The 15,864-nt window shown below is 37.3% G+C and overlaps 1 protein-coding gene across 3 annotated transcripts in view; it reads left to right on the top strand.

Moving 5' to 3' along the window:
* Nucleotides 1-489: 489 nt before the first annotated feature.
* The window catches only part of ANKS1B (ankyrin repeat and sterile alpha motif domain containing 1B), a 431,515-nt gene continuing 416,140 nt past the window's right edge, over nucleotides 490-15,864 (top strand). For all 3 annotated transcript variants that reach the window (XM_061988906.1, XM_061988958.1, XM_061988983.1), the window contains exon 1: nucleotides 490-623. In XM_061988906.1, coding sequence (XP_061844890.1) covers nucleotides 490-623 — 134 coding nt within the window. The remainder of the gene's footprint in view (nucleotides 624-15,864) is intronic.

The raw sequence follows: 15,864 nt of genomic DNA on the forward strand, positions 1-15,864 counted from the left end.
CTCCCCAGCAACGGGCCTGGCAAGGCAGGGCTGCGCCTGCTCCTGGTCCCGCTGCCTCTCCCGCCTTCCTTCCTCTGTCCGTGACGGTCGTTATCCCCCTCGGCCCGGCCGGCCACGGGCACGGGGGCTGGGGTTGCCCCGCTGCCTCCGCCACATCCTCCGGGCCGGGGCTCGGGGTGTGTGCACGGGAGTTGTGGGGGGAGGTTCTTTATTGGTCTCGTCCTCTCCCCCCCTACTTCTCTTCCACACTCCACCCAGAAACGATCCAGTGAAACTAGGAGGAGGTGATTCTCCTCCTCCCTCCTGCTGCTGCTCCTGCTGGTCTGGAAGGGACTGCAGGAATCTCCGCTCTGCTCCGCTCCGCTCTGCTCTGAAGCAGGGTCTGGGAGGGGAGATCGCTCTGTGGAGCGGGAGGGGGGCCGCTGTGGCCCGGCGTGCAGCTCTTCGAGCGCGCGGCGGGGTGCGTGGGGGGCTGCGTGGTCCCTGACCATGGGGAAGGACCAGGAACTGCTGGAGGCTGCTCGCACTGGGAATGTGGCTCTGGTGGAGAAACTCCTCTCTGGGAGGAAAGGAGGGATCCTGGGCAGTGGATCTGGAGCTATTCCCTTATCCAGCTTACTGAGGTAGGGACATCGTTCCCCATCAGATGCTGGGGATATTAACCTCTTCTTCCCTATCAACATCATCGCCCCTCTCATCATCATTTCCATTCCTGCATCCCTCATAGTAACAATAAATCGTCCACTCGCCAAGTACAAGTGTGCCTGTGTTTAAAGTCACAGGCAGTCATTTTATTAATACAGTGATACTGAATTCCTTGCCTTCAATGCGTCAGAGAGATACTTGTTCATTCTGTTACTATCTGTGGTGCAGAACTTATATTTTTATTTCTAGGCAGATATACACAATATACTAATTATTCACCCTTTGATATTTCACCTTTATCTTACTACTTTTAATCACAGATGTAAGTGTTAATCACCAACAAAGCATCGTATTGTGGAATTGTGTGTAAAAAGCCATAGCTTCACCCTATACCCTCACCCATAGTTGCTACCCTTACTTGCAGAAGACATTAGGCATGCTGTAGTAATGAGCCTACAAAACAAAGAAAGGAAATCCTTTTTTTTTTTTTTTTTAAGAAAGATCATCGAGGCAGAGGAGGTGTAAAACTTGGGGAGCAGGTTAGGTAAGAACAGCATCACTTTCGAGGTACCTGGATTTAGCTAAGTGAAACTGGGTTACTGGCCATGTTAGCTGAAAGGACTTAACTTAGTCATTAGTCATATCTCAGTCAATCCACAGCATGGCTTTCATGTTGAGTTTCATCATGCTGTTATCTCAAGCATTTATGACATTTATGACATTTGATAGTATTCAAACAAGAGCAGGTCTGCAGCACACAGTCCTGTGTTGGTGTTCAATACTACAGTAGGCATAGCAAAAGAATACAGAATGAACTGAGAATAACACAGAATGAATTGCAACGCTTTTGACCTAGAACTGGAATTAATTGCGCTTTTGTTTTGTTGGTTGGTTTGGTGATTTTTGGTGTGGTTTGCTGACTTTTGGGGTTTCGTTTGTTTGTTTTTCTAGAAAGAAAAAAAGGGCCTAGAGAAATGGAAATTGCTTGAATGAAAATACCATTTTGATTCCATTGCCAGTAACTCCTTGCCAATATATTATTTCAATGTTTCCTATGAGAAAAAAAAAAAAAGTGTAGCTGTCCAAATTATAGCTGTTTAAACTCTATTACAAAGTCTTATTATCTTAAGGCTGGTTTTGGTGCTGTAGACAACAACAGTTCAGATGTTCATAGTTTACCAAAGTTCTGTGGTGCACCAGCTCAGTTAGTTATTGCACTGTTGTTTAATTACTAGTCCATTGACCAAAATCAAAACACACCATGTGATTGCTTTTTGTGCTGTACTTGAATAGTGTGTTTAGCAAGGGCTATGCCAGATAATTGAATTTAAAATATGAGTCTTACAATGTTATGCCTTCTTTTTTGTGAGTACAGAAATTCACTTCAGTACAATGACTGGCCATTCATAATCCAGTTCTACTGCATGATTTGTGTAGTGTCTTTCTTCAGAGCTACTGCTTGAGCTATATCCTTGCACTGTTACTTTCATGTTGTATGTCGTAAGTTTCGTATATCCAGAGGGAGTGTGTTTGCTTGTGTTTTTCTTTGTTATTCACCAGCAGTGTTTCATTTTGTATGTACAGAAGACATTAACCAAGTGTTTTGTGTGTACAGATGAGTTGTTACAGTCATTGTTCATCATTCAGAATTTAAGTATTTTAAGTTGTAAATGGAACTGTAGTTTTGGGTGGGTTTTTTTTGCTTTCCTCTGGAAGTGCACTTAGCTTAGAGAAGTAAAGCTAAGTAAAGCATGTACCGTTTTATTTATGCATTTCTTACTACTGTTATAAAGAATATCTATAGCTTCTGTAAAACATAACTTCAAAAAGTATAAATTTAGCCTACAGCTGCTAAAATATTTCTAATTTTAAATAAATTATTTGAATACATGTAAAAACAATCCAATAATGGATTGAGGCATAAGAATTCATAGTCTAACACACTATTGAACACAATACTTTTTAGAGAGAATCTTTCATTAACTTCTCCAGTAAAGCTCAAAGCAGAAGTTACTATGCATTATTAAAAATGTGTTTGAGAAAGAATTACATGTGGTAGGCATTTTAACATCCTTTTTTTTGGAGAAGTTACATGATCTAACTGATGCCAATAATTATGGACTAAGTCCTGAATGACATGCAAGATTAAGGTTGGATCTGTCTTGATACAGAACACATAGAAACAAAAGAAGGTACTGAAAAGGAGTCCCACTAACGTTTTGATCCTGTTTAGGAAGTCAATACTTACTGTAAATAGCAAAGTTGTAGAAGACTCATAAGTGAATGGCATAAAAGTTTGAATGGGAGTTTGAGGTGATTGGAGATTTTTTCAATAGAAAACCAATGAAAGCAGCTTCCTAGTAAAGCTGTGCTAGTGTTTTTTTTAAGTACAGTTTGTTAGACTAAACACTACTTTTGAAAGTTATAATTAAGAGAAAGCAACAGAAAAAATATAGGGACATCTTTTCCTTCTTTTTATAGAACCTTTAGGAGACATTGCGTTTGACAATAGCTCCTGGTGTTTCATTGATCATGATTATTGCTCAGTCCCTAAAATGGTGCCCCAGAACCATACCTCTCTACTATGGTGATAAAGGTCTATGTTGCTGTTTGTTTTTCCTTTTGGCAGTGCTCCTCCTAGCATTAGGTTGGAAAAATCCAAGTCCTTCAGTATAAAATGGACTAATACTCTGCCTTGTATGTTGGTCTAAGTAGCAGTACACTCTCCCTTCTGGAGACAACTCAGTTTATGTGGCTGAACCCTCCATAGCCTGATGCCTGTTTTTGTGGAAATTTGCTTCATGGTGATTATGTACCTTGTGAATGAAGTTTAATATTCATGAACTGACAAATGCAAAATCGATTGTTATTTGAACCCAGGAACAAACTATCTGAGCTCTGATCTCCTATTTACATTTGTATAACATTTTTTTTTTTTCTGACTCATTGTATTTTATGGCACCTGGGGGAAAAATAAGGCAAGTCTTTGTATGGCTGTTTTATAATTGAACCTATTCATTGATGTTAATTGCAGAGCAAAGGATCTAATTTTTGAAGGGTTGACTTCTAACTTGTAAGTCATTATATTAAATTATGATAACAGTTGAGGGAAACAACTCTGTTCCAGAAGGCTATTTAAGCACACATGTAAATATATGAATTAATTCCTGTGAGGATTTAAACATATGCATGTAAACACAAGTGTAGTATGTGCAAAGTTCAGAAAAGCAATACAAGCCTAGTTAAGAGGTCATATGCTTCCAGATACCACCAACAGATACTATGTAACACCTTGTGCCCAAATTAATTCATCTAAGGCAATGACACAAAGTCAGTGATGTTGGATGCTGGAGACAGTGTAATTTATTTCAGTTCAGGAGAATCATTGAAAGCCTCTGGGTCAGTTTGTGGCTTCCTGCCTCAATCTTCACACTTGGCTCTGGAATACAAAGTTTGTGGTTGAATATACTGAGGGTGAAATCCTCAGGTGCAAAAGTTGGCATAAGACACTGGAACATACTAGAGTGAGCGTAATCTTCAGTAAACACCCGGCAATTTAATTGCTTAAACCTAGGTATTTAGTGTCATTTTTAGATGGGTTTCTGAGGCATCTGCATAGGCTGATGGACTTCAACAAAGAACCTGTGGAGATATATCTAAATTCTAGATGGGATACAATACGACATCTACAGCTGTGTTACACGTGTGTAGGCTACAGTCTCTAGTCCAAAACATTACTATAGCTCTGGGGTCTCTTCTTTTACTATGAAACAAAGGCACTTCAGAAAAGTTTAGGAGACTGAAGTGTAAGGGAAGTTTATTTCTTCTGGGATTCTGCTTCCTGGAATTGTCATACATTGGTATATTAACTATGTTTCACATTAAAAAAGTATGGTTTTTAGGTGTGTAATAGGTTGCAAAGAGAATTTTCATACATTTTAACACTGGCTCTTATATTATTCTAGTATAAAGAAAAAACCTTGAGAGTGAAATTCCCCTGTCCCTCCAACAGAATGTATAATTCGTTTCCTGTATCCCAGATTCTTAAATTAACTTTAAATGATTTAACATATAAAGAAAGTATTTCTAACAAAACTGGTATTTTTTATTTACTTGGCTATCTATATACATAACATCTTTTTATTGACCAACCAATTTTTCATTATTGGATATAGACAGGCTTAGTTTCTTTCAGTGTTTCAGGAAAAAATATCTTTGAAGGCTTCTATGTATTTCAGAGACCTTATATTGTTTTACCACTTGAAGTCATGTACATGACTTTTTTTCCCTAATATCTTACAACCTAAACAAAAATGGACAGTCCTTGATTAAATGCTAATTTTTAGTCTTTTCCAGATTTAAATGTTCAAAGAGCTTTGGATTTTTAACTGGGCTATGGGATAGGATATGAGTTTACGTGAACTGACACAGAGTAGTAGGGAAGGGTGAGTTGGCCACTTCTTGCTCTTTGTTGGCTACTGCCATTACACAGCATGGGAGGGTGGAGCAGCCTGCATGGAGATCGTTTCTTACTCTTCTACACTTGGCAGACTGTGGCAGGGAATGGCTCCATTCTTGCTTATCCTTACTTAGAGCAGCTACACCATGTATAGGCCTGGCCCAAGATATTTCTCCTCCAAAGTATAAGAAACCCAGCAAGCAGATTGTCAATCTGCAAGTTGCAATCTGTTTCCTCATCTGTTTCTCAGAGCAGTGTCTTGCTCGCGGCGAAGCCACCGTTTAGCCTGATGGCCTCAGTGCATACTGAGAACCACACATATCTACTTCTATTCTTGTTCAGAGCCCTGTCATTCATTCAGCTTCCTGTGCAAAATCTGATCACACTTAGACAGAGCTTGTAGAGCAGAAAGTGTTTAAAATATTGAAATGCTTTATCAAGTTTTTTGGGGAGAATTTTAGTTTTTCCTTTTGTTTGTCAGTATGAAATGCAAATGAATGTTCACTGCAACACTTAGTTTATACTGGTCAGTATCAGTGATTTAGTTGATTGCTGCCTTGATTCTGCATGTTTGTCCTTCAAATGTCTGAGTATCTCTTCAAACCTAACTTTTATTTTGTTGTTTTCTACCTTTCTTAGACTTAGTTTTATTCTTATTTCTGATAAATACTTTCAATCAAAGTTTAAACAAAATTTTAGCTGTGAAATTCCTTAAGTTTCTTCAGGAGCCTAAAATGTTTACAATATGTAAAGGCTGCAATATGGGCAGTATCCAGGACATTCGTTACAACTTGCATTTTTAAGGGCAAGGAAATTCACAAAGTGCGTGTAATAAATCTGCGCGAGCTCAGTGTGATCCTGGATTCCCAGCTCTTTAGTTAATTTCTATGGATAAACTTCTCACTTCTCCTTACTCTAGATCATAGTTTCTCAGTGGTGTTCAAGTGTATGTTCTATTAATTTTCTAAACTGTTAGATCAAGTGTAAAAAAATGGCCATCAAGAATCGTAGCTCTCACGTAAAATCTACCAAGGTCATATTATCTACCCATAGATACGATTAAGATACGCGACATAGCAGTATTGGAAGGAGAGATGGAATTAGTCATGGAATTAAGAAGACTAATAAGAGAAATTTTACAAACATATTAAGGAGAAGGCAAGGAAAACTCCAGAAAGTTGAAATATCTGCTACTTGGAAGAATTCTTAGCCATTAGAGAGCTAGTGTCTAACTCTGCAGAGGACTATATAAATTTTGATCACTGTCTTGCTTTCCTTCCTTGTCTAGCGTTGATGATTAGTAGCTTGGTAATTCAATAGAATTAGTGCTGCTTTATAAGTTTTTAAAATTAAAATATGACATTGCTGCTTTTAAGTGGTAGTGTTACAGCAGAACCAAGAAGGGGAGCAAATGAAATAAGATGAAGAATTATGTAATCTGAAAGGTCTGCTGTCTTGTGACTTGTCACAATTGGAAATATTATGATGGGCAAATACAGATGCTTTTAAGACAAGTATTTTCATGGTCACTGCACTAGTGATCAAGAAGAATATAACCATGCTTCTAAAAATTTACAGGTAGATTATTTTATTTGACTCAGTTTCAGTTTGTAGGGGTATTCGTGCATGACCAATGAAGAAACTGCTTATAGCTCTAGGCAATTTTTTTGTTGCTGTGACATAAGCACCAGTTGAAGCACCCTATAAACTGCTTTAATTTATGATACTAGCATATAATCTCTAAGGGACAATACAGTGTAGAATGCAGTGACACTCCTTTTCCTTCAGCAAGGTTAGCCTGCTTCGCTGGTGAGGTGACACATACAAGCATTCCACAGCTGGAATTGCCTTCTGCCCTAGAATTTTTCTGCCAGCTACTTCCAGTCAGAGTACACATCCTAGTCTTTTTTTATTACTTCAAGGTAAAATGTTTTAACAACTTTTAATGTTGAATGTGCAAAGCATAATAAGCAGTGTTAATTCCTGCCTACTGATATGACATTTTGATGTATATGTAGCCTTTTGGGAAGTGGGGAATACATTTTCTTTGAACTTTATAGCCTTTATGGTAAGATTTTTATTACTTTTTAATTACTTTTTCCTGATGACACTATTTTCATTATGTTCATTTTGTATTTAAGAAGTGATGTAACAACTCTTCTGTACCTAATTTAACATCTATGAATTTCTAATAATGTACATATATCTAATATAGGAAAGCTTGTGTAAGATTTAATTCTATGAGGTTATACTTTTATTAAAATCATTTTACACTGTTTCTCATTTATTGCACATACATTTTCTAAAGAAAGAAGTGCTATAAATGACATCTTGAGTGCAATTTGGTTACAATTTAAAACACCTAGTGGTAGCTATACTCCTCTGTGTTGATGTCTGTGCAAGGTGTCTGTGTTCCCATTATAGCCAATGGAGATCTAGTCAATACTGTTGGGGAGCATACAGAGTGATTCAGCTTACCCCAAAGTAGATATTGAATGACTTTATTTCAGACTGAACCACATCCCTAATTTAAATATTTGTGTAGGTAAAAATATTTCAGCAAAGAACAGGGAAACAATTCTAATTAAAGTATCTGTAACATATATGTAGAAATGACCACTGAAATAGCTAGGTTAAACCAAAACTTGGGTAGGATTTCTCTCCTTCCAATTTTTATAGCTGAATTGGATGAATTCAAAAGTAGTAGGCATTAGGTAGAATCCTGGATTGTTGAAGTTAGAGATACATGAAAAATACATAAAATTCATGAAGTTTTATAACATGAGGTTTCTTGCAAATGCACCAAGTGTGCAGGAATGGAATTAGAAAAGCCTTAGCTGGAGTTGAAACTAGTGAGAGTTAGAAAGGGCAAAATTAAATACGTTGACAGCAAAATAAAATGTGGACCCACTGCTCAGTGGAGGCAGAGACCTACTGACAAAGCATGTGGAAAAGGCAAAGCAGTAATTCCCAGGTTCTTGAGCCTACTAGCAAAATTTCTGTGGCAATGACCCATGACTCACAGTAGAGGAAGATCAGGAGAACACTTATATTCAAGGGACTAATGTTACCGTGAGGCCACTGTTGTCCTTGGAAGATTGTGTCAATCATGGGAAGTTTCTGATGGCTGGGAAAGGACAATGTTGTGCCCACCTTCAGAAGGACAAGAGGAAGATTCTGGCTTCATCAGGCATATCAGTCTAGTCTAAGTTCTAGGGAAAGTTACAGAGCATATCCTTGTGGAAGTAATATCTAGGTACATGAAGAAGAACGAGATTGAAAACAGACAGTATAGATGTACCAAGCTCAAGTCATACTTGACTGACCTTAATTTCTCTCTACAATGAGAAAACTGCCTCTATGAACAAGACGAGAACATGTGAATACTGTTTACTTTAGAGCAGTCTCAGTTGAAATGGTGAGCTATGGACTGAATACAGATGTCGAGATGGTTGTAAACTTGGCTGGACTGCATGGCTGTGAGGGTTGTGATCAAAATCCAACTGTTGATGTTTACTAGAATGTTTCCTCAGGATTCAAGGGCCAGTATTGATTGCAATATATCAAGTATAATGGGTTTGTAGGTGATACCAAACTGGGGAGAAACAATTCATATGAAGCATTGCAACTAGGAGGGGCCTGGTAGGCTGGAGAAATAGGCTAATCAGAGCCATATGAAATTCAGCCAAAGCTATTGTGAAGTCCTGCAGCTGGGAATTAATAGCCTCTTGCACCACTACAGGCTCTTATGCTGGAGATGGACATTTTTTTACTGGTTTTCTTCATTTTCTGTCATATTAGTCATTACAAAACAATCAATTGAGTTTACATGGTAGTAACTTCTTTCTCCTGTAAGAATGGTGTAATTGATGTGTGGATTTTTTCCTAACTCTTCATAGCCCAGACAAGTGCTGAAATATGTTAAGTTGTAAAGCATTCATGTTGTCACAGTATAAGCAGGGTCCAGGAAATAGATGCATTTTAAAGGTAAAGGTAAAAAAACCACACAACTTTATAAATTAGAAATTACAACTTTTAAAATTGGAATTTCCTGCTGCATATTTGTCTGAATATCAAATCTTTGTGAAGTAACTTTCTAGTGTGTTTTTTTACTGGTAGTTCTGAGAGTTAACTGTGAATATGATATCTTCCGTGTTTACTTGCTGACTTGTCAGAGTCATTGTTCTCTATTTTTAGATGCCATAAGATATGAATAGTGAATCTGTGTGTCTAGGTTATTTTTCAGATTAACCCCCCCCAAATTAATATTAACAGTTTGAACAGAGAATCTCAATTAAGTCATTGGTAAGGTTTCCTAAAAAATGTATTTATGCTTATTTTTAGTTTTCAATTTTCTTGAGTAATTATTTATCCACTTCCATATCCTCTCTGTCATCTGTATAGATAATTTTTCAGATTATGCTCCTAAGTAATTTGCAATCACTCAGCTTCCTGTTTTGTGCACATTATTTCAGAGCAGTATCTTGCATAACCAAGTGGGCTAATGATCTGCCAGGGATCTTCTCATGATGTGCACAAGTAACATTTCAGAGAATCAAATATACCAAATGTAGAAATAAAGCATATGGTATATAGGGTATGTGTATGTGACAAATCTGTTGTTTGCCTGTCACAGTGATTAAATCTGTCCCCTCTATTTTTACTTTCATGTAGACTATGTTAATCTTGATTTCAGAAGGATAGGAGTCATGACATAAGCAGAAAATGAAACCTCAAAAAGAATGTAATAGGCATGTGTTCTGGGTGAGATGTGGCTAGAAGACAGGTGGAGGGAGAGAGAGCTGAAAAGGAGCACTTGGAGTGTTTTAGCAAGCAGGCTCTATATAAAAATCTGAAAAGGCTGCAAGACTAGAAATGGTTGGTAAAGGAAATGGGTGTATGAATTGAGACTGGGAATAAGAACTGCCACTGGCAGACCATGGATGTTAAAACTTGAGCAGAAGATGCAAGTTTAAGAGACAAGATACAAAGTGTGGGAAAAACAAGGAACAGGGCAAAAGGGATTCCATTCAGCAGAATAAAGATAAAATGTATAATCTCTGAAGTATAGTCTTCCTTCAAAACCTGACCTTTTCATATTTCCTTGTTATAACAAATATTTGTGAAATACATTTGCAAACTGTCTCATTTTCTTTTAGTGCTAAGATAGATAGTGGTTAATAAAGTGCCATCAGCCATTCCATTAGTTTAAGTGGAAGAAGTTGTTATGATGGATGTAGAGAGCTTAAATCACGTAGTAAAGTATTGCCAAAGTGACACCACATGGTCAAAGTTTGGGAGTTTTAGTTTGCTTTTTTACTAATGGAAAAAAAAAAGGTTGCCACTGCAGTTTAGTCCCCTGAATGTAGGCTTTTTTTTTTTTTTAAAAAAAAAAGCATGCAATCCTACAGTCTTTTCTTTCACAAGGTCCTTACCTCAGGCTATCCTGACCTAGAATAGACAGTGCACATTGAATAAGCAGTTATTCAGTATTTTTTGTCCTTACTCTTCAGTGTTTAGCCCTGAACCTAGTTTACTGCATGCAATTCAAACTCTTCTCTAGAAAAAGAATGAGTTTTTCTCCTGGGCTTTTCTGTGGTGTTTGTCACAACAGTATCTGGCTGCTTCACAACATTAATGAGTTTACTGTCACAGTACTTCTGTAACTGAGTAAGGATGTTAATATCTGCAGTTCACAAATGCTAATTGAAGCATAGTTAGATTATGGTGAGAAGTAGCCACTGACTTGGTGTTTCTAACTGGCAACTGCAAGGAGCTCATTTTTCACAGTATTAATATAGCTAGTGTAAAAACATAGAAACAGCTGCTCTTTGTCAGAAGGAAGGTCCATTTAATCAAGTACTCTTTTCCAGCAGTGACTGGGAGTTCAGAGGCTGGTCTTAGAATAACATAGTAGCAAAGCAGATGTATAGTATGTAATGCTTCCTCCATCTACTCTCACTGCATCCAACAATTTACAGCAGCTTTTTGAGACAGATGTATTGTCTTTGTATTTAATAGCTCCAGTGGATTTTTCTCCCATATATTTTTCAATTGGTCTTTGAAAGAATGCAAATTTTTAGCATTCATAGCACCTCACAGCAAGAGTTTCACATCTTAATGAAGTATTTTGTGAAGAACATTCTCCGTAAATTAAGTAGCATTTTGTATGTTCCATTTTGTATGTTCCATTTTTATATATTTTATAAAGATATGTTCACAGGTTTGTTTCTGGAGTACAGACATGGATAGAATCCAGTTCTGTGGTGCAGCATTTAATTGCTATTCCTGTTCTTGTTTAATTGATTTAAATACCAACACACCTTTCAATACCTTTGATTTTCAAAAAGAAAACTGTTCTTACATCCCCATTATATGGGACAGGCCTTCAACTGTTCCAAGATCAGCATTCATTGCACAGGGAAAAATAAAGTGGAATCTTGTAATTATTGAGCCTAATACATATGTGTGAACAGGATGACTTAGCACCAGCACTTTAATCCTTGCCTTCACAACCTCATTAATTTTTTAATGCACTCTTCTGTATATATTTTTTCTTGGTTTTACCCTGTCCAGCAACTAAGCACTCCACAGCAGCTTGGTCACTCTCCTCAGGTGTGATGGGGGAGAAAATCAGAAAACCTGTGGGTTGAGATAAAGACAGGTTAATAGGTGAAGCAAAATCCATGAACACAAAGTAAACCAAGGAGTTCATTCTCCACTTCCCATGGGCAGGCAGGTGCTCCCCAGGACAGCCTGGCTCCATGCTGTGTAACAGTGACTTGGGAAGACAAACACCATCACTGCAACCAGCCTCCCTTCCTTCTTCCCCAGCTGTATATGCTGAGGACAATGCCATATGGTGTGGAGAAATCCCTCTGGTCAATTGGGCTCAGCTGTCTCAGCTGTGCCCTCTCCCAGTTCCTTGGGCAGCCCCAGCCCACTTACTGGTGGAGTGGGGTGAGGGACAGAAAAGACCTCAATGCCATGTGAGCACTGCTCAGCAGCACAGCAGTAACTAAAACATCCCTGAGTTATCAACACTGTTTTCATCACAAATACAACAACATAGTAGTACTGTGAAGAAAATTAACTCTATCATAGTCAAACCCAGTATAATTTATGTATATAGTTCCATGGAAAACAACCCAACATTTCCAACAGAAAAATATATGTCTGTGTGGTAGTGAACAGAGCATGAATTTGGAGATGCTTCTGTTAACTTACAAAAAACACAACTCCTGATATGTATCTTATATCCTTATTAAAAATTGTGTGAAATTAGAAGCGCTAGAGGATATTTCCCTTTCAAAATTTTTTCCCCCCTTCTTTTGGACAAGTAATTATATGCATTCGAACAAGATTCCCATCATATTACCTGAAACAGCAAAAGTAAGGCAAGGAAAATAAAATTATAATTGTTGAAAGTAATTTGTGAAGATGGAAATGAAACAGCTGCAGGTAGGGAAACAGCTATTCAGGAAAGAGCAAGGTCATTTCTCAGGGATGAAATGTTTTGTCTTATATGTCATACCCTAGAAAGACAATTTGAGGCATAAATGGGCTGTGTATCATTTTACACTTATGAATTGGAGGTAATGTTTTACTTGAGTAGGCTTTACAGTAGATGAAGCCAGTGCTGGTTACTGATACTTGCGATATGTTTATATTTCTTTTTCTATTTTTCATTTATATATTTAAAAATATATTCAAAATAATGGTAATATTTTAAAATAAGTAGATTTTTGCTGATAGGAAAAATCTGGGAATTTATATAATTAAAGGGTTCTCAGCAATAAAATGCAAAAGAATTATGGATTTCAGAAATACTTCCAAGGCGTTAACTTTTGCAACAGAGACTCACATATGCTGAAATAAGAACAATTTCCTTTAATCCTATATTTTCCCTTGTTGAATGTGTCTCATACAATCAGAATATGAATATTTGTCTTGTATTGCTCACTGAGTTAAACAAGACTAGTGACTTATTCAGTTAGTGTTTAGGAATAAGTTTTATTTGGTTGAATTTCTCAATACTATTTCTCAGAAAATACTAAATACTCATCTAATGGCAAAACAAAATTGAGCCAGTTGGAGGTGTGACTTTTTTAAGACTGATAAATACTCAAATACTAATTTTTTTTCTGTTGATGAGGGTTGTATAATGGGAAAAATAGACTTTTGGTGTCAGTTTTCAAAACATACCTAGAGTTGACTTCAATCATGTGATCTCTTTACTCTTTTGGTCAAACTTGAGGATAGACAAGAACTCTGAGACCTATACCCTTAGCAGCAGTTATGACAAGATATCCTTTCTACAGGAATCATTTAAGTGTTTCAAAACTCTGCAAAATAAACACAGGTATAAATGTCAGAAAAGGAGTAACAGCAACAGAAATCTTGTGATGTGTTTCCAGTGCATAAATAGTTTTTGTCACAAAATGAACCGTTGCAACATTTTCTTCTCCTCCTCTTGCTTTAAAGTACACTTGGCTGTAATGGAGCCCAGACTCAGGAAATAGGTTTTGAGAAAAGAGAGTTGCAAAGGAATGTCTACTTTTTAAACAACCAAGGGAACATTCTCTCTATTAGGCTGCCTGCTTCGGTAAGCAACCTCCAGAGAATAATTCAGGTAATTCTGGTAGTGGTAAGAGACAAGCAGAGATTTCTTTCCTTCCCCTCAGTAAATAAATGTTGTTTTCATAGAAGTTTTTCTCTTCCTCATCTCTACTTTCTCCAGTATAACTGATTTTTTCCCCTTAATTTCTCTCACTGGGACACCCAGTTTGAAAAGGGGGAAAAAGTTGAGGAAGTGAAGAATCCTCAAGTTCCTTATGCCAACCTTGAAAAAGAGGACATTGCTACAGATACCCCAAGGCCAGAGAGTCTCGTGTGGAAAAAATGAAGATCTAAGTTAATGCTTTTGGAGTATGCAGAAGGTACTAGATTTGACAAAAGTCTGGATAAAAAATTAACATAATCAAAGCAGAATTCATTGGGAGGCTTGAAAGAATAGGTACAGTGCTAGGCGAAAGTGATGAGATCAGGAATACAAGATTGATTTTGAAAGTGAGGCATGATAGCTTCTTGGATAGAGAAGTAGAGATCTGCTTTCAGAACCCTCCTCAAAGACCGATAAAAACTAAGAAGTGTCAAATAGATTAATATAGAGTGACAAGTAAATACATGCAAGTGACTGGATTATTGTCTGGTCTTTGCCCAACAGACCTGTAGTACATGTGAATGAGTCTGCCTAGCTACTTAGGAAAATACCAAAACCATGAGCTCTGAAAAAAGGCAAAAGGAAGAAACTGGGTCTCTTTGTGGTATTTCTGTTTAAGTGTGTTTTTGGGTTAAAAAAAGACTCAGGAAAGAATAAGACAGCAGGCCTCAAGATTACTCTTTAAAGGCTGGAGCCAGAGTGTCTAGACCTCTTTGTAAGGAAGTATACTACTTTGGTTAGTTTTCAATTCATAGTAGCTAATTTACCCAAATCTCCTTTGAAGATATGACTTTCTTAAATGACACAAGATGTCATGATCTCTGGATAAGTTTCCAATAAGAGGAATGAAGAGCAGTTATTCCAGAAGGTCAGCTCATAGTACACATCTCTCCAACTTTCTTTTGGCTTGTGAGATGCTGTGGCATTGACAGTAGTTTCAGCAACTGGCCCACAGTGTACATTGTTACAGTCTTCTGGGATTCTTAGAGAAGTTCAGAATATAGCTGAGATCTTCCTGAGGAGAATGAACCTTTTGGTAAAACTGACAATTCATTGTATTCCTGAAAAGCATCTTCAGTTATTTTTGGGTCTTTGGGGATTCCCTTTCCCAGCTCCATAGAAAGCAATCTATATACCAAATTCGTTTCAGACTATTGCACTGCTACACTTGTTGGGCGTCAGATGAGCCTCCTAGAAAGCATATGAAACTTCAAGGGATTACATTGTTTTCACTGTAACAAAAATGCAGATACTGCCTTTCAGAGCAGCTGGATTGAAACTCACATAGGGAGTTGTCAGGAGTGCAAATGAGACTATCCTGTCTGTGTTAGCAATGCTCAGTGCATTCTTCTCATAGCATACAATTTTAGCCACACAGCCTAATATTCGGTTAATCACAGGCAGATACACTGTAGTTTTGATGACAAATCTTTTTGCTTTTGCAACTCTATTAGGGTATGTTATTGCACATCTAAGCATACAGAACTTGTAAACAATATGAATGATTAAGATATTAAATTTTTATTTAATGTTGATACTTTAAACTCTTGTTGGTGCTTTAACACTCTTGGATAGTTTATGAAGAATTAGTTTATTTCTAAAATTGTCTTAATTTTAGTTTTGATAGGCAAAGAGTTTTTAGCTAGATTTGAAAATGCTGAAAAACCTATAAACAAAAACTTTGGACTGAGATTAATGATTTGTGACCCACCTTAAAAGTTGTTAGAAGAGGAAATAATGGCCTGACTTTGACTTCTCATCTGAAAATGTAATTATCTCTTAATTTGGTTGTTGTTAATTGTGTTGCTGTGATGAATATGATTGTGTATCAGTATACAGTATCTGATTTTTGCCATTATATCACTGTGATTGTTTGACTTTTTAACAGATTTTTTGGTCTGAGTAGCAGTTACTGTAGCCAAATAGAGGTTTGCCATTGCATCCCTTAAAACTGATTCTCAGGCTTAAGCTGTGATCACTTATCTTTAGCGTAACCACTGAAGACATGCACACATAACATTAATTTCCATTCCAAGTG

Source organism: Colius striatus, chromosome 1 (genome assembly GCF_028858725.1).
Source record: "Colius striatus isolate bColStr4 chromosome 1, bColStr4.1.hap1, whole genome shotgun sequence".
Taxonomy (NCBI): Eukaryota; Metazoa; Chordata; class Aves; order Coliiformes; family Coliidae; genus Colius; species Colius striatus.